The 19,049-nt window shown below is 39.4% G+C and overlaps 1 protein-coding gene across 1 annotated transcript in view; it reads left to right on the plus strand.

Annotated features, from left to right (window-relative positions):
• Positions 1-18,606, plus strand: part of gucy1a2 (guanylate cyclase 1 soluble subunit alpha 2) — a 41,482-nt gene extending 22,876 nt beyond the window's left edge. Inside the window, 5 exon segments of the mRNA NM_001104688.1 lie at positions 2,884-3,096; positions 4,545-4,817; positions 7,231-7,374; positions 17,197-17,351; positions 17,879-18,606. Of these exon segments, the coding sequence (NP_001098158.1) occupies positions 2,884-3,096; positions 4,545-4,817; positions 7,231-7,374; positions 17,197-17,351; positions 17,879-18,098 (1,005 nt within the window). The 3' untranslated portion in view covers positions 18,099-18,606.
• Positions 18,607-19,049: the final 443 nt, after the last annotated feature.

Below are 19,049 nucleotides of genomic sequence, written 5' to 3' on the forward strand. Positions count from 1 at the left end.
TGGTTCTGGAACAACTGAAGACACACAGATTGCTTAGCCTGTAGATTAATTTTTCTAAAGGGTTCACACAGTTTTTATGGAGGTAAGTTAATTTTTTTCAGCAACCCTTTTTCTAACTCTTTGGGTTTGTGACAGTTCTCCTTTGGTCTAATGTTTGGACTTTGATTGAACCATTGCTACATGTTTTGTCAGGGATGGAGGTGGTGTAGAACCCAAATGCAAAAGACCTGGCTGAGAGTAGGAACTAATTTTGTCACTCAAACTTTATACATGAACTTAAACATGACGAAGCAAAAACCGGAGCCACTCTGCACCAAAAGGACTAAAAAGAAGAGGATCAGCTGTGGAAAAAGAACATAACTGAGCTCAAAGCATGGCACTCGCCTTAGTCACATGCACCCGTATGGGCCGTTGACCCATCTGGGTTTTTGGGTTGTACTTTTGGAGGGTCGTAGAGAGGAGAGGCTACATCTCAAAGGGAGCACAGGTGTGTCTTGAAAAACCCTTGAGGCTCGTATGGCCTTCACAAGGGATGTCATTAAAATTGAACATACCATTGTCATGCGTGTGGTAAGTGTATTGTGAAGTATTTGTAAGGCCAATGGAAGTTACACACACTTATGACGTATGGGTGATGCTGTCATACAGTGGCCTTACATTAGTATGGTCAGAGTCTTAGCTCCTGTTGCTGCTTGCACGAGGTGTGCTCTAACCATAAGGTGTACGATGCGTCTGCATCTCACGTACTTCACCTTTAATCACCGTTGCATAGTGGTTAAGTGTTCGCTCCGACCTGTCGTCTGCAGCATGCACCTAGATAAAATGTGCATGAACATTTTCACTCTATGGGTTCACCGAACAGTCTACGACTTTGATATTTCTTACGGGCCACCTGCACGATCATTTGTCTGTCTAAAAACACAAATCTTTAAGTGAAGGACTTAAGGTTGCAAAGCTTCTGCTGCTACAGAACAAACCCATTTCACACACATCTTACACACGTCTCCATTTTGATTTCATACAGACACATTTTCACAGTGCTCCTGTGATTAATCAGACTTAAGATGTGCCTTCAACATGATATATTTGCATTCCCTCTGAGAAGCTATTGATAACTGTTGGGCTCATTTTTGGACAGACATTTACCTCCGTGTAACGATGACGGACTCACGGTTTGGGAATTGACCTGCAGGCATTATGAATTGAGGTGCAGAAATAAAAAAAAAACCTTTCTGATGGTTGTTGGTGATTTTCTTGCTTTGTTAATGTAACCTTCACACATGGTGATGCTGCATTACTTGAGAGGATCTCTTGATGAACTTAACATACATGCTTATCCAAGCATTTCAGACTCTTTTTCAGCATTTGTTGGCTCAGTTTCGGTTAAAGTCATGCTGTCACGGTGTGATATGTCTGATTGTTTTGTTTAAAATAAAAATGTTCTGCATTTCTTCTTTCTGGTAAAAGTAGGCATGTGTGCTCTATGGCCTTCCTGTTAAGGCAGCTTGTTCTGGTATTAGGCTAATCGAGGATTGTTGAAACCGATAAAATGATGAAATTCAGAAAATAAGAGCATCTTTGATGGAATGATTCATTAACAGTTGGGTTGCCGTGAATGGGCATCTCTTGACCTCTGCTTGCGGGAGCTGCACATGTGCAGATATGTGGCATGCAACTTGTTATATTGGCATAACAGACAAGCGGAGGCAGCATGCACGTCTTCCTTTGGGAAGCGTTCAGGGAAATACTGTGCATGTGCAGATGTAGACTGTATGTATTATGCAGGCATAGGAGAGAATGTGCTATAAATAAAACAGGGCTGCAATGTGCTCACCGGCGGAATAATCTTTCTGACACTATGGAGAAAGGGAGAGAGAGGAGGGGATGGAGGAGTCGGAGGGGGAGTGCACAGAGGGAGTGAGGAGCAGGATTAAAGAACAGATAATGATGCAGAAAGAAGCAAAACCAGGAGCTAAAATCGAGTAAGGAACGGAAATGGACTAAATAGGAGATATAAGCCGAGCCGCTGTAGCGATGGTGTTGAAAGACCTTTCCTCACACACCCTTCTGCAGGCTTGTGTGTTTGTTTCCGTCTTTATCCTCTGCTTTGAACAGGGAGGCTTGTTTTACTTGTCCTCCTCACACCTGCGCTCAGAACATTTAACAGGATCTGCACATACCTTTCATCTCGGCGCCCCAGAACAGAATGTGAAGCAACACGCCAAACATATCCCACTGATGTTTTCCAGATACTGTCAGTGGTATTATCACAGAGCCTCACCAATCTCCTTGCCTCGTCCCTACATCTTTTGGGATGATTTAAGTATTAATTTGTATCAATTTAATTTGTCTCAAGGTTAAGACAAATTAAATGAACAGAATGTGGGCGACGTGCTTTAGGAGAGCAGCTCCGAACACTCAGACATGAACAAAAGTGCTTCTCTGTCCGATTCTTCATTACCATGGCTGTGGCTTCTGCTCGATTTGTTGATTTCTGGAAAAAATCTAGAGTTTTGTGGTAACAGAACTGCCTATCATGGGTTCATTTCTAGGAGAAAACTTACTAACCACATGCTGCCTAAAGCCTTAATCCCAACTATCCTTAAGGGTGGATAGGGGTTGTCTGCGGGCAAATAAAGGTCAAATCTGTACGGAGCAAATACAGGGGAAAAACATGTTTTCCTTTACACATATGTGAAGAACTTCCATCTGTCTTTAGCTGCTTATTCGGGTCATGGGAGCAACAGTCAATAATAAAGTCAATAATGAGCATCAACTGCTCCGCTTCGCTGTTTACTGTCTCACTGAACGGCGTAGCATGTCCAGGCCAACAAGTAAACCAGTCAAAGTTCGGAGTAACCCGCAGCTTTACTTCCCTGGCAGGTAATGGAGCTGAAGGGTCAGATGATCCACGTGCCGGAGTCCTGCTCGCTGATGTTTCTGGGCTCGCCACGAGTTGATAAGCTGGAGGAGCTGATGGGCAGGGGCCTCTACCTGTCAGACATCCCCATCCACGACGCCACGCGGGATGTGATCCTGGTGGGGGAGCAGGCCAAGGCGCAGGACGGCCTGAAGAAAAGAATGGACAAACTGAAGGTAATGCTCATGTTGCTTGTTTTATTCATTACAGAGACCTTCTAACATACTGTAAATACAAAATGAAAGTCACGAGATGTTACCAACTTTTAGGATATTAAAACACAAGTTTCTCCTGTGGCATAGTGCAGATAAATAAACAGATTTTTTAAATTTTTTGCAATCTGCAGTAAAACAAAGGAGTTAGTCAGAGAAAATGTAAAACACCAGAAGAACAGATCATTTTGTTATTTCAATATTACTGTAGTCGTAACTCAGGCTTGTGCTGATGTTGTCTTCATAAACAACGTCCAAATCAGTCCTAGTAATTTATAGAGAAGGTTTGCGCTGCTGCAGCTGCGCAGGCGGGTGCAGTTCAGTGATCCTGCATTTGTTGTCAATTTCATCAGTGACTAGATGAGGGGATCAGGCGGTCTACACGGTTACAGAATGATGCAGGAGAGGTGCAGGACGGAGTTTCTACTTTTCTATCTCGTGGTCTTGTTATCACTAGTGTTTTCCTTGTCATAGTAGATGTTGTTATCATGACAAAATGGGAGGGAAAGGTAGATATAGGTATTACAAGAAAATGGGCAAAATAAATAAATAAATAAAAGCAAGCGGCTTCCGTATTCCGATCAGTGCACCACACAAGGCTTTGGCCATTTTTTCTGGGTGTCTGAATTTACAATTTCACAATTCAGTGCCCTTGAAATTTACCAGAAGTCTCTACGAGAAACCAGTGAGCAGCAATGCTCATGAGATTGGCAAATATAGGCCAATATATAGGCAAATATATATGCATTTTGTTTGAACAATTTGTGATTTGAAAAAAAAGTATGTAGATTTATTTATTATCAATCTTCCAAGTTTTTAAAAATCAAAAATAGTGGATTCATTACTATTTATGGTGTTCATATTTTTTAGGTTTTTTACTCTGGAAATTGGGTGAAGTCATATTTGGTGTTAAAAAAATGAGTCAGCATGTGTCCGATTTATGTTAAATCCAGGGCACTTGATAGCCCCAGCCTTTTGGGGGTTAGGGAGGGAATTCAGACAAAACCCTCATCTGAACTGTGGATATTTCCAGTGGGGAGGAATGCTGATTGTTGTCCCTGACTACTCCTATTGGATAATTGGTTCTTAAAGCATTCTTTTGCGGGAGGTGGGTTTTGACCCAATCCTCTGAGATTGCTTGTTGCATCAGTCTCCCCCCTCCAGGCGAGAGTTATAAATAGCTGCTTCTTAGGCAGTTTGCTTGCACAATGGTATCTAACTGAATCATGCAAAGTGAATGAAGACACAAGCATGCACAGATACCAAACACTGGAAAAAAAATTAGGTTAAACATCTTTTTATGCATCAGCAGCGTTCTTCTATCTTTTCATTTTGCGGCCATCGCTGCCACCTTTCTTACGGCCACATCCTCTGAATAATAAAGCTCTAAATGTCCCTCTGTTTGTTCTCAGGCCACATTAGAGCGGACCCACCAGGCGCTGGAGGAGGAGAAAAGAAGAACAGTGGATCTGCTGTATTCCATATTTCCGGGTGATGTGGCACAGAAACTGTGGCAGGGTCAGCCAGTGCCTGCTCGCAAGTTTGACGACGTCACCATGCTGTTCTCAGACATTGTGGGCTTCACTGCAGTCTGCGCCCACTGCACACCTATGCAGGTCATCTCAATGCTGAACGAACTCTACACGCGCTTTGATTACCAGTGTGGCATCCTGGATGTTTATAAGGTATGAAAGTTTTTTTTTTGACACTGAAACATTTTTTCTGACGTCTAGAAAAACAGATTTAATTTGTCAGAATTGTCTCAAAGGAAAATTTCAGTCTGAAGGACTTTACTTAATGATTTGCGTTTTCCTAGAAAGATATATTTCCTAAAAAGAAGTAGTTTTGGGAAATATTTCTATTATTCTAAATATTTCTAATATTTCTAAATATTCTATTTCTCTTTAACATGTTGAGTCAGAGCTAAACCTTTCTGTGTGACCCTGTCTCCACATACTAGGTCTGTATACACATATGTGTGCAAGGGGGGGGGCACTTTTGTTGTGGAAAAAGTACGTGATTAATAGCCCGTCTGTGAGAGCTTAACAAAGATGTGTCAATATTGTCCATCTGACAGTCTGGCTTTGAGCCTGGTTACCGTCATCTCCAGCGCCTGCTTTCTTTTCCTCTTTTCAGCTCCAATTCCAGCCTTTTAATTTTTTTCCTTTTTTTTTCAGTCCGGATGTCTAACATTGTTTGTTTGCATCCTTAGAATATTTGGTTGGAACTTCGTTAAGGTATTTATTTATCCACAGAAACATCACTTCCCAGGTGGGGAAAGTTATGCTTCCATGAGCGTAGCTTTGTGTGTCAAACAGATAGAAGGGACATGAGGACATGACGGGTAGATTGAGTCACCTTTTTGTCACCGTTGTCATGGTTACCTGCAAACTGGGTTAGGATTTAATGAGAGCAGAATGCTGTCCAAGTCTTTTTTCCTTTTCTCCATCAACTGTCCCGATTCTTCACCAACTCTGTCATTGAAGTGTTTGACATCAAAGCCTTAATAGATTTTTTTACTTTTGCCATTTTTATTTTTTTTTGGTACCAGGGTTATCACCACGTTAGAAGGCATTTATGCAATATGTGGGCTCAGTGTGCTTTGCAGGTTCCTCAGGGTTGAGTGCCAAAACTGATAAAACTTCAGGTGTTTGCAATAAAAAATGATTTTTTTTTTTTTTTTTGGTCAAAAGAACCAGAGACCATTGCGACCTCGAAAAAATTCGGCCCCTCCATGACAAGAATCTCATTTTCAAAAGCTTGAAACCTCTGGTTTCATTTGGTTTAGACTGCAGCTGGCATATTTTAATTCTACCAAAACATTTATTTCTGGTGCAGAATTCTTTGATAACCATAAACGGGTGCAGAGGTACAACGGTCGACCTCTGATGGGAAGATCCCAGATTCGGTTCTCACCTTGCCTCTGCATGATTCGAAGAGCCCTTGAGCAAGACACTGAATCCTACAAGGCTGCTGGTGGTTGGTGTGATGTTCACATTAGTGTGACATGCCGCTGTCCATTTGTTTTTTTGAAGCATCACGGACATTACAGTTGGTATGTAGGTTGACGCCAGTGTTTGGCAGAAAAGCCTTACGGAACCTTTGCTTAAATCACGCCTCCTGATGGATTTTGTTGAGTTCATCATCATCACTTTGTTGAAAGTCCAGCAGTGATCCGTCCAATTTAAGTCAAATAGAAAAATATGAATCACTAAAGGTAAAGTAGAAAATGTGATGTCACTGTTGTAGGCCTTTTTTTAATAGTAATTTTTTTATGTTGACTTGAGATACAAATTTTTTTGTTATTACATTAACTCAAAATAGTTTCAATTTGATCTTTGGGGTACAAAACCTGAAGGCTTTTTATTTTAACACCCTAAAATCTTCACATATCCCAAATTTACCACATAAACCACTTTTTGCTGTCATCGAAAACTAGCAAGCACTGTAATATTAGAATATACTTAGTGAAGTAGTGACAAAAAAAGCCTAAAAAGCCTTCAAAGCTCTGAGCAGGATTTGTAATGTTTAGCCTGTGAACTGCTTCTGAGCTCATAATAAATACAGGAAACAGCACAAGTATATTTGGGTGAGTTGAACCTGTCATGCCCACCATTAACCTTTCTCCATTTTAAATCAGACCCATTTTTCAGGCAGTCTCTTTCACGGGCTATAAATGATCCCATACCTGACAGATCTTTTTATCTTTTCTCAGAGTAGAAATATTATTTTTGGCAATCAGCTGGAACAAAGACACTTCTTGTTTCCTCTTTTACTGTCTAGTTTTAAAATAGCCATTGCCTATGCAGCGTATTTTTACTTTGCTAAATGTCTCACATGATTCTTTTAGGATTTTATTAATACCAGCATGAAAAGACCCCCCCCCCCCCCCAAATATATACTGTAGTAATACTGGGAAACTGTGATTATATACAACCCACTAAATGCTCTTTTTATGATCTTATGAAGCTTTTCTCTGACATCAAAGGTTAAATCCTTATACAAGAGATGGATTTTTATGAAGCTTTGTGATGCTGTTAAGTTTTGGTAGAAAAGAAATGCTGATTAAAGTTTTAAACACTTTTTTCTCTCAACCAGATTGAGACAATAGGTGATGCATACTGTGTGGCTGGAGGACTTCACAAGAAGGTTGATAGTCATGCAAAACCAATTGCCCACATGGCTCTGAAGATGATGGAACTATCGGATGAAGTGCTGACACCGGATGGGAAACCGATAAAAGTGAGTTTTTCTTCCTCTTACTTTGTGTAGGTATGTCTAACGTTGTTTAACAAGAAATTAGGTTTGTCATTTCATTGTTTTATAGGTGACCTCACTTTGGGTTACAGTTTAAGCGCCTCTTTGTAGCTTGGCCACTGAAACCATCCAAAGTTAATGGATATGCTAGACAAACCAGTTTTATTTCATTTACTGTCACACAGTTCCCATAAATAATCAGTGTCTTTACCTTTAACCCTTTTGCTATCCTAGGCACTTTAGCATTGGGAGTTGGGTCATCTAGACCCACTAGACAGTGCTCTGGACCTTTCTTCTTCAATGTTTTGTGATCTTCACTGGTGTCCATGGATTACATGAAATCTTTCCACCTTTATCCACCTTTGTCATGGTAGGGAGAACACGTCAATGTAAGGGTGGGGTCATCTAAGATAGCACAAGGGTTACACTTCCCATTATAAAAATGGGAACCCAATAATTTGGCTGGAACCAAACCTGCAAATCTTGTCCTGTCCAGTCAGTGAGCAAACAGATCAGAGATGAAAGCCTCTTGTGTTAGACAGATTACACTTTTACAATAGAGGGTTGTGTAGTTTCTGATTCATGAGGCGTTTATTTGTATAAACCCCTTTTGTATATGAGGCTAAGCTCTTATGGTATTCGTATATTTATCTTTCTAAAAAAATAAAAAAATAAAAATCCACTCATCCTGTATGCCAGAATGACGTTTTTTGTAGAAATGTGAATCATTTATATGACTAGATGATAATTCTACATGGGTGAGGCTACAATGCCCACATATTACAGTAAAAAAATTAATACTCAGAGAAAAGCATATATAAATACACAAAGTCTGTCTGTCTGTGTGCACCTGTTATGTAAAGGTTGAATGCTGACAATTCAGTTGCGTGAATTGCATTTAGGGGGTGCATGATGGGATCAGAATTGCAGGGACGTACCAATCAAACAGTGATATTCGTGGATGATGATGAGCTGTGGAGGCACGTGGATTAAAAATACATAAGTGCATACTTCAGTGTGTTACTGCAGACTTATAGTTGGTTACAGCTGACAGTAAATGTGATACTGCCGACTTTTTTTGTGTTTAAACCAGCAGTAACTGTGTCGCTGCAGATTTGTGGTGTTACAGCTAACAGTAACTGTTCCTGCACAGTTGTGGTGTGTTACAGCAGTTTGTCAAGGTTGTTAGATAGTTACAATGCAAGATTGAATAGTTGTGCTTTATGGAGTTCAACACGAATGGTTTGTTATATAAAAAGCACAGAAAAAAAGCATATACCTTTCAAAGTCTGGTGTGCCTGCTTTATTTGACAAAATGCAAATTGTGTTTATCTCACGCCAATGCAGTTATGTCTGGCATTTGCACAAACATTATGCAAGGGTTAAACATTTAAGGCATAGTCACATGAATAAACAGCAGAAGCAAATGTTTCCTTGGTCATAGGTTGTTAGATTTAGCCTATGCTCAAATGCTAAAAAATAAGATTTAAAATATGCCAATGTTTACTTCTTTCAATAAATCGTTACATGCCAGAATATTTAAAGCTTGCATGCTAAAATTAAAATGTGTCAATGCTAATACTCAAAAAAATCTATCAGTTGTGATACTGCTTGTGCATATTATTTATAGTGTGTCTGAACATTGAAAATCTTTGTGCAAAATAAGTTGAATTCTTTTCAGCCTTCTGGAAATTTTGGGCCAGCTTTTAATGTACCTTTTGTGTTGCACATAAACACGGCAATGTCTGCAGCATCAGCATACTGACTGTTTCTCCCAATGACACACAGACGTGAGCGCAGTGAAGGTCTAAAGCATCAATCTTCATTCATGTGGACGTCTGCTCTGCGTTCTGAGACAAACCTTATTCAATTGAACCGCTCTCAGATTTGTTCTGATGTTCTGAGGAAAGGTTGAACAGAACTCGCAATAGTATTTTTAGATGTCAGGTATTTTGGGCGGCCCAGCTGCTTTGGCTAAAATATATATATTTCTAGCAACCTCAGAGGCAAAATCTTACTCTTAGCTTGACATCAAACTTTCAAAATAACTTTAGCAGTTTTCGTTATAAACATTTACTACATAATAATTTAACAACTCATTTTTACAAACGATAGTCTTTTAGTTAGAACTTTTTTGATTTGTGCTCTAAAACATAAAAAGCTTTAATTTTCTTAAAAGTCTTGTGTCATTTTCTCCAGCACACAAACCAGTGGCACATTCATTCATCTTGCAGCATGAAGGAATGATTCATAAATATACATCAACTTGGTGAAAAATAAAAGTTTTCATTGACCCAGTTACAGCTAATATAAGGAGGTCTGACCGAGGTTTTAAACTGTCTTTAAGTCAAAGCTTATTTGCTTTTGGAACAAAAAAAGGAATGATTTAACATTTTTGTAGGCAGTGTTTTAGTAAAGTTTGACTGAAAATGTAAACATGGAAACAAAAGCAAAAAACCAGACAGGTTTTAATGTTAACTCAGTTAAACAGATGACAGAAAAGGATTTATTAATGCCCGTCCTTCGTCCAGTGTTGGTCAAGGTCACCCATCATACATAAGCACGCAGCTTTTCAAGCTTGTGGGATCATTTCCAGCGTTATGTAAGTCCCTGAAAACCACAAGCAATAAAAATTATTTGCTGTATTAGATGTATATTATATGTATTAGCTATATTATTTACTCAAATATGTACACAATAAAGATGACAGACATAAAAATACAATCATCCTGTATTTTTCCTGCTGCATTTACCCAGTAAATTGTGTTATAGTACCATGTTTTGAAATTCATTTTTATTTAGCTGAGGTTCTGCTGAAAATTAGTACTGTAGCTTCTCTGCTCTATTGTTTTATTTTATTTTATTTCTTTTGTTCTCTTGATGGTTCATATTTGTGACACGAATTTTCAAGGTCAAGTGTTTCCAGGCCCAGAATCGCACTAATTTAAATAAAACATGAACAGCAATTCGAAAGAAAAGCATGTTGAGAAATTTTACGGAATGACACCGTGTCTGCTGCCCACTTGACTGTTCTCTGATTTGAAAATGTGCTTGCAACCTAAGGGACAGGCCGTGTGTTCAGAGAAGCTGCTGAATAACAGACAGTCCTCTGTACACGGCTGTGCTGCAGACGACGTCCATTTGTCTCAAAATAGAAGAGCCTTGCCAAGCATTTTTAGGCCTGCTGCACAGTGCTTACATGTGTGTCTTTCTTCTTGCTCTCCTAGTCTTTTTACGCTGCCGCCCTTGTCATGCCTTTCTTTTCTATCCCACCTCTCGCTCCGTTTAACCTCTGCCGTGTTTTTTAGCTTCTTCAACTCTTGCTTTTCCGTGTTCCAAACCTTTCATTTTTACCTTCGTGTTTGCATAAAATGGAGTTATGGAGATACTCCACTTCATCCTGATAAGCGCTGCTCAGTGAGTACACTCAGCTCCAGCAAAATGTTACGCTGTTATGCAAACTGTTACAAGAGCTTTGGGAGAGGACGTTTGGTGAGACACCAACGTAATTATTCAAGGAGACAGAAACAAAGAAAAAGAGTGAAGTGTGAAAAAACATGTTGCAATTAAATCCATCTGGATGATTCTACTCAATTTATTGCTTCAAAGTATGTTTGTTTTTTCTTTTTGGCCTCCCCAGATTGGGGTTTCCACATCCAAACACTATTTACTCCTGTTATTTGGCTTCTTATTTTTTTTTCTTTATTGTGGACACTGGTGCCTGTGTGACCCATCCCTCTGCGACTGACCATTGACTGTATCTGGGAACTGGACCGAGTGAGTGTGACGTCATCCATAGATAATCGTTTACTTCTGGCTTCAACCAAATTAAATCAATTCAGGGGCTATTTTTTTCTCAATATGAATGCCGTCAAGTTGGAGCCAGATATCATCAGTAAGCAGTGGTTGGTCTGAGTCTGAGTCAACATATGGCAAATACTCAGGCCAATCAGGAGTGAGCTTGTTGGAAGTCCACACCCCTACCACTTGAAAGCAAGCTAGACAAAATATTTTGTCCATCGAAGGTTTCCAACGTTTGACGTAGATGCCAGCAGGCTCCACCTACTTTTACTGAGGCATCTGATTGCCCAGTTTATAACTTGAATAACTTAAACTACAGTAAAAATTCATTAAAAAAGAGAATCATCAAGAACATAAAAGATGTATCAGAGCAAGAATGGTTAGTCTGACAAATAGAATGACTTAGCAATAGCTGTTTATTTCTCTGTCTATGGGATTTTTGGCTTCTTCTTCAGACAAGAAGGTACTTCCTGTTTGGAACTCCGGAGGGAGGGGTCACTCAGACCAGTTCTCATTTACAGAATACATATGGAAACTCTGGATAGTACCCTCATTTGGTTGCAATAATTTAAAAGACCTGGTAGTCCCAGGTGGTCTTCCAACTGAGCCCTAACCCGGCTTAGTTTCTCAGACTAGACAAGAACAAGCGTGTCAAGGAGGGTACGGGTTTGTTTTTATATGTGAGCTAGTTTCTCTTTCTTCATGTGGAATAAATATCTGAATGTCAGTAGTTTTTCTTAAATGACACTGTTTTGTTTTGCATGCTCATTTCACGAGTGCAGCCTTGTATTGTCAGGAGATTATTGTTCTCCTATGAGCTTATGACCATCAGCCATCTGCAGTGTCTGCAGGATTTTGGATGCTGATATGGTCAGGGACTTACTGTTATGCCCAAAACAGCTGCTCTTTTCTAACAACATGACAGTTGCTGTCAGTAGACATTGCACATGCATGCCAGCGTCCCAATCCTGAGTAAGAACAAAAAAAAAGGATTTCTGATTATCAGAATAAAGTTATATTCAGAATGAGATGTGTTTAAATAGTTAATTTTATAATAATTATTCCTGCACACAAAGATCTTTTACATCTTCCATTGAGTTATCTGCCAACATTTTGAATCAAACCACTGCAAAAGCTCAACTCCATTATGAATTGTTTAGCCTTTACAGGCTTGTATGCAACATTCATAGGATCTGGACATAAATGATAATCAAAAAGCCACATTTATCCACTGACAAAATAAATAACATTTTTTAAATTGTTTTAAATAAAAATGTTGTGGAAATATATGACGGCAGTTATTTGGAAAAGTCTGACATATTTTGACGGACATATAGTAATATTCTTATTGCTGCAGCATTTATTTACACGTTACGAAGAATACTATTTCACCAAGAATATGATGTTTATTTTTATAATAGAATGCATCAAAACATTGTTACTGACAGTAATTATGTAGTAGATGTTGTATTTATATTTCCCCCCATCTGTAAGTCTGAGAACACAATCCTCTGTTTGATGTAAAAACATCATAAATTATAAAACCATACTGAAAAAAAGTGTTTGGGCAAACCTTTTAGATATATAATTTAAAAATTTTAATCATCTTACTGCTACAGGCTTACACAACCAAACATCCAGCCATTGATTGTCTATTTACACAGATTAATGAAACAAAATTTCTCATTACGATGAATACAGTGACTGTAATAACCAATCGGTGTTATTAGCTTTGCACTAAGGTGGTCAGTAAACACAACAGTACCACGTTGTGTTTGGTATTATTGGAATGAAGCAGCTTTTAGGAGCAACAACAACAAAAACCACAAAGTGAAGGGTCATGTAGCTTTAGTGGGGTCAACCACTGCAGAAGCTCAAGCTGATTACAGGCTTGTAAACAAAAAAGCAGTAAGGCTGCTGCTGGAGGAACAGCAGTGTGTGGTGACTAAGGTTTCTCCTAAAATCACTGTTCCAACTTGGCATTAATACTGTTATTATGTAGTTAATTACTATTCTGCTATGGTTACAAGCTACAAAGAAAGGTTCTCGAAGATAAGGTTGACTTAAGGCTTAAACAGAACTCTGACTTCCATCCCATAACCTTTGATATGAAATGAAAGCAAGGCTCCATCCAATCTATCTATTATTTATCCATTCATCCATCCAACCGTCTATGCATCCATCTATCCAACCAACCGTCTATGCAACTATCCATTCATCCGTCTGTCAATCCATCCATCCATCCATCCATCCATCCATCCATCCATCCATTTGTTTGTCCATCCATTCATCTGTCTGTCCATCTCCTATCCATCTGTCCATCCATCCATCTAGTCACCCATCCGTCCCTCCATCCATTCGTTTATGCATCCATTCATCAATCCATCAACCCATCCATCGGTATTTTTTACCAGCTTATTCCTGTTCAGGCACAGGTTTGTTGGAGCTTTTCCAGCTACCTTTGTGTGAAGGTTGGGTTTACCCTCAACAGTTTTTTTCCCTTTGTCAAAAACCCTTAAAACAAATAAGTTTATAGCTTTCTATGCTTTTCTGGATGAAACGATTGACATATTTGTGACATAGACACATTTAAATAACAGTTTCAGTGGTAAACCTGAAGCTAACCCTCATGTGACCTAATGTAACATTATTTTGCACGTATTTTAACTTTTGATACCTGATCAAAGTGTTGCTAATAAATTTTTTGAAACAGTGTTATGTTTATTTTACTGAAATAGTATTATTTTTATTAATCATATATCGGTACATGACTTTTATGAGTAACATAATCTTCATATATTTTGGATAAATGATCTGCATTTGCCATGTTGATTTCTAAAAGTTATTTTTTGAATAATAATTAGTAAGTAATTCATCTTTGTCATGTGCTTTATTGATACTTCAAGATTCGTTATTCTGTCTGATAAAAGCTAGGGACCGGATAATGATGAATCATGTAATAAAATGGTTACGGTATAACGGGGTGGGATTATATCAATTCGCTTCTTTCCACTCCCTTTCAAGCAATATTATTAACCCTTGTGCTATCTTAGATGACCCCACCCTTACATTGGTGTGTTCTCCCTACCATGACAAAGGTGGATAAAGGTGGAAAGATTTCATGTAATCCATGGACACCAGTGAAGATCACAAATCATTGAAGAAAAAACGTTCAGCGCACTGTCTAGTGGGTCTAGATGACCCAACTCCCAATGTTAAAGTGCCTAGGATAGCATTATCTTAAGTTTGATTCGTCATTGTATGAATGGATAACTGATGTTGCATTATTCTTATTTGATTGCTTGTAATAAACCATTTCAAATCCAAATTCAAATCAAATGTGGTCAAACATATTTGTCTTATTACACTCATTTTTTAAACAATGGTCATGAGTTTGGGTAAGTAGATAATTATCTGTTCATGTTGAAGCTGTTTTCCATCTGAAATGTTTTGGTGCTTTGTGTTTTATTATCAGAACGTTTTAACATTTTGTGAAATATTGTAAACTCATCAACAACACAAATCTATGATGTGAAGTACTAGTAAACACTTAAACACCTAAAGTGGTTTCAGGAACAATTGAACATTACTGTTTCATTTCTTTTATACAGTAATCTCATCTGCATCTTATGAACTGAAGAACGTATTGAATCCAACTTTGTCTGTCTCAGTCGCTTTTCCTCTTTGGTCTGGAGGCCACTTTGATGTTGGTTGCATGTTCTGCTGCTGCACCGTTAGCTCTGGGGCTCCATGGAGGCCATGCGCCCTGGATGCGGACTCACAGCGAGGCAAGGGGGGGGCCTGTGTCGACTCTTTCCGACTCACAAATGTAGAGGAGAGTGGGCACAGATGTAGATTTGTGCCTTTGCATCTCTGAGTGGTTGTTTGCGAGTGGTTTTCTGTTGTAGGGGCAGACAAGTATATGACCATCTGTAAGCAGTTTAGGTGCAGAAATAGGACGGGTGGCTGCACCTGCCAGCCTGCTCTCCTTCGCTGTCTGTTTCATTTTCTTTATCTCCCTTCTTGTGCTGTCAAGGTCCTGCCATCTAATTATAGGTTCCCCCTCTCTCCTCCTTGCTCGCCATTGTCTTTCTGTCTGTCTGCGCTCGTTCTGGCTCGCTACAACTTTCAGCCGTTGTTGCCATGGCTACCATGCAGTGTGCTGGAATGCTGGCTCCATTGAGAGGTGTTAAAATGCCGAAGATGATCATTGGAAATCTATGTGGTTGCAACGATTTCTGTGTGTGTTAAAGCTGTAAAATGTGTTCATCAGAAAGCCATAACATGACCTCAGCTGAGCAGCTTCTATTCATTACAACCATTTTTTATTTAACGTACAGCATACTAGTATTTTCCATTTAGACGGATGATTTTGACATTAATTGATGTTATGGAGGGATTAGGATGCAGCATGTTTGTTGCCTTGTGACAGCTGGGATAAAACTGCCTCCCTCTTTCATCACTAAACTGGATAAAGCCTATTAAAAAACTAGTGACCCAGTAACTCAGAAGTAAGCCATTAGTCCAAGATCTTCTAAATGTAGCATTCCCTGATCAAAACAATGGTGATAATTTCTGTCTTTGACAGCGCCAGCTCCACACCTGTTTTTAACATAAGCACTGGCTCATACCTGCTGCAAACAGGGGATCCGATCAATTATTTATTTGAGTCATTTCCACATCCCCCCAGTGCAATTTTTAATCTGCTGCCACCGGACATCAGATTAGATGAAAACATTTACAGGAGCATGAGAGCTTGATTTCTGCAAAACCCCTTCTGCTTACTGGATGTGAGCAGACATGTAAACAGGAGACAGCCTTTGTCCTGCAGAATAAACAATGAAAGTAAGTGCACTGGGTCAGATGTTGTTAGGGTTAGGAGGTTATGAGTGATCCCTGCGTAAAGGTTCTACTTTGACTACTTTGAATTTTTACAATATAATGTCAGGAGAAGGAACACATCTACACATAACCTTATTTGGTGTGTTGATTTCCCATAGACTTCTGTAGAGACATTTATGCATCCATTCATGCATCCACGAAATCTTTTCTGTCATTATTCAAGTTACAAACTGACCAATCAGATACCTAAAATAAAAGTAGGTGGAGCCTGCTGACCCCCACATCCAACATTCAAAACATTTGATTGACAGATTTTGTGTAACCCGCTTTTAAGTGGTGAGGGTGTGGACTTCCAACAAGCTTACTCCTGATTGGCTAGTATGGTTGCCATAGGAATGCTGACTTAGACCAACTTGAACTAATCACTGCTGTTGCTACCCAATCTGTAACGGCTACCCAAACACTCCGTGCCTGCGCAAATATTACATTACTTCCTCTATGTGGCCAACATTGCCAAAAATGACCTATTTTGATTTAGATTTAATCACATAAGTTGTATATTTTTAATACGTTTGTTGTTTCAAGATTTTAAACCTTGTAATTCATTATCAGAAAATTAAAATAAAAAATATTTTAATGTTAAAGTAAACTTTTTTATTATTATAAACAGTTTTATTGATATAAACGTTTTAAGAGCTTATTATCATTGCTAACATCTGAAGACATTCTCTGACCGTAAAATGCGATAGCAGAAGTAACGTAACATTTGCACGTGCGCAGACTGATGGGTAGACGTTACAGATTGGGTAGCAACAACTGCATCGTCTGGCTGCAAGATGGCAGCATCTAAAATATGGCTACTAAACTGACTTCATTTGGTTGGAGTAAACCATTTTCTATGAATGACATCACACTCACTCAGTCCAGTTCCCAGTTATAGTCAATGTTTAGACGTAACAGTGTGCTTGTTTCAACTGCTGCTTGATTGACCCTTAATATATCTTTATATAACTATATATTAACCTTTAAGCTTAAGACATTTTCTTCAGTAGATTTTCCCACAGACCCCTGTCACCTTTTTATAGCTCTGGATTGTGTTGCTTCACACTCTAACTCAATAACTTGACACGTTTTCTTATGTGTTTTTTTCCTCTTGTCTTTCAGCTGCGGATAGGAATTCACACAGGCTCGGTGCTGGCAGGTGTGGTGGGGGTCAAAATGCCTCGGTACTGCTTGTTTGGGAATAATGTCACTTTAGCCAGCAAGTTTGAATCGGGGAGCCATCCAAGATGCATCAATGTTAGCCCAACGACATATCAGTAAGTATCTGTGCCTGCCTTCACATTTTACCAGAGACACATTGGGCCTCTTTTATACCCACTCCAATCATCTTTTGATCTATTATTAAAGGGTTCCCAGTGGTCTTTTTATTATGATTAGGCCATAGATGCCTTAGATAAAAGCAAACAACCTATGTAGTTTTCAAGGACATAGTTGTAAGTGGGGACTCTCGGTGCAGAGCAACCCCGCCCCCCTTTCCCCTGCCCGTTGCCGAGAGTTTGGAGGAGGGAGCTTGTATTTTCTATGTCACAATTAAGCTCTTTTTCAAACAGGGTTTAGTATGTCAGCTTCTGATTCACAAAGATTTAAATAAAGAAATACTCAGAAATGCAATTTTCAGCATAATTTTCTTCATATATGTCCTCCATCCTTAGAAAAATGCCACGAGAACATGTTCAGAACACCGAAAACACAATTTTCATCGGAGTGGGCGTTTAAAGCAATAGCCCTCCAGGAAAGAAAAGTACCTGATCACGTCTTCTAATCTTTCTTATTTTATCTACAGATTGCTGAAAGACGACCGCTCTTTTTCATTTGTCCCTCGTTCACGGATGGACCTCCCAGAAAATTTTCCCAAAGAGATCCCAGGGGCATGCTACTTCCTGGAGGCGGGGACCTCCCACAGCCACGCCTCCCTTACAAGCTCGCGCTCGGCTCCTCCGGCCTCTATGAGGAAGGTCTCCTACAGCATTGGAACCATGTTCCTACGAGAAACAAGTTTGTAAATCTGAATTCAGACCGTGTTACAAAGGCATACATAGCATACAATCCAGGATTCAAACCTTGGGTAGGCAGGAGTTCAGAGATCTGTGGATATGCAAACGCATACTGTGTAAATGTGGATTCAGACCTGCTAGCTGAGAATACTTTCATACTCATGGATGGAAAAAGAGCAGCTTTTCCTCATCTGCACCGCTTGGGGAGAGATGCGAGGAACAGCAACTGCACCAGTTTTCCGTCTATCCCCCAAGGGTTTGAACCGCCTCAATCAATCTGCAGAGAATCCTTAATATAGGACTTCAAATGTAGGTGGATGTCTGCGCTCCAGACCTGGAATTAGGCTCTATCCCATCAGAACGATACTCAGAGAAAAGGAGCCCGCAGGTCTGCGACTGGGGTTCCACTCCTTAGCCATGGAACTGTGCGACCAGAACAAATCTACTTTTCATTTCTAACGTGGGTGCTGAGCTTTGGATTTGAATGCAGTTCTGGAATATAAATGTTTGCTGTTCATTGTATCCTTTTGTACCACAAATGAAGAGTGATGCAGGGATTGCCTTCTCCTGTGTGCTGAGGTCATGTCATGCCCTTCCTCCCACAACTGGAACATCTGTTTCCACATAAACATCACATTCGGGGTGGTTTGGAGTAAAAAGGAAGGCAAACTTTGGAGCAAAAACAAAATTTATCAGCAAAAAGCAGATGCCAAGAATCTGCCCTACTTTACATTTTTGTCTTCTGCTAATCCACAGCTAAGTACGACCAGTAATCAATTTTATCTACAGCTAAAATGCTTAAAAATAACTCCCAACTCAGTGCCTTTCTCAGTTAAATTGCGTAGTGGTTCTACTTAATTATTTAGAAAAAAAACAACCAGGAAGACACGCTGAAATTCTTCAGATTTCTTTTCTTTTCCGTGGCTTTCCCAGCCCACAAGCGAACATTAAGGTGAAAAT

This window comes from Oryzias latipes, chromosome 13 (assembly GCF_002234675.1).
Source record: "Oryzias latipes chromosome 13, ASM223467v1".
Classification (NCBI taxonomy): Eukaryota; Metazoa; Chordata; class Actinopteri; order Beloniformes; family Adrianichthyidae; genus Oryzias; species Oryzias latipes.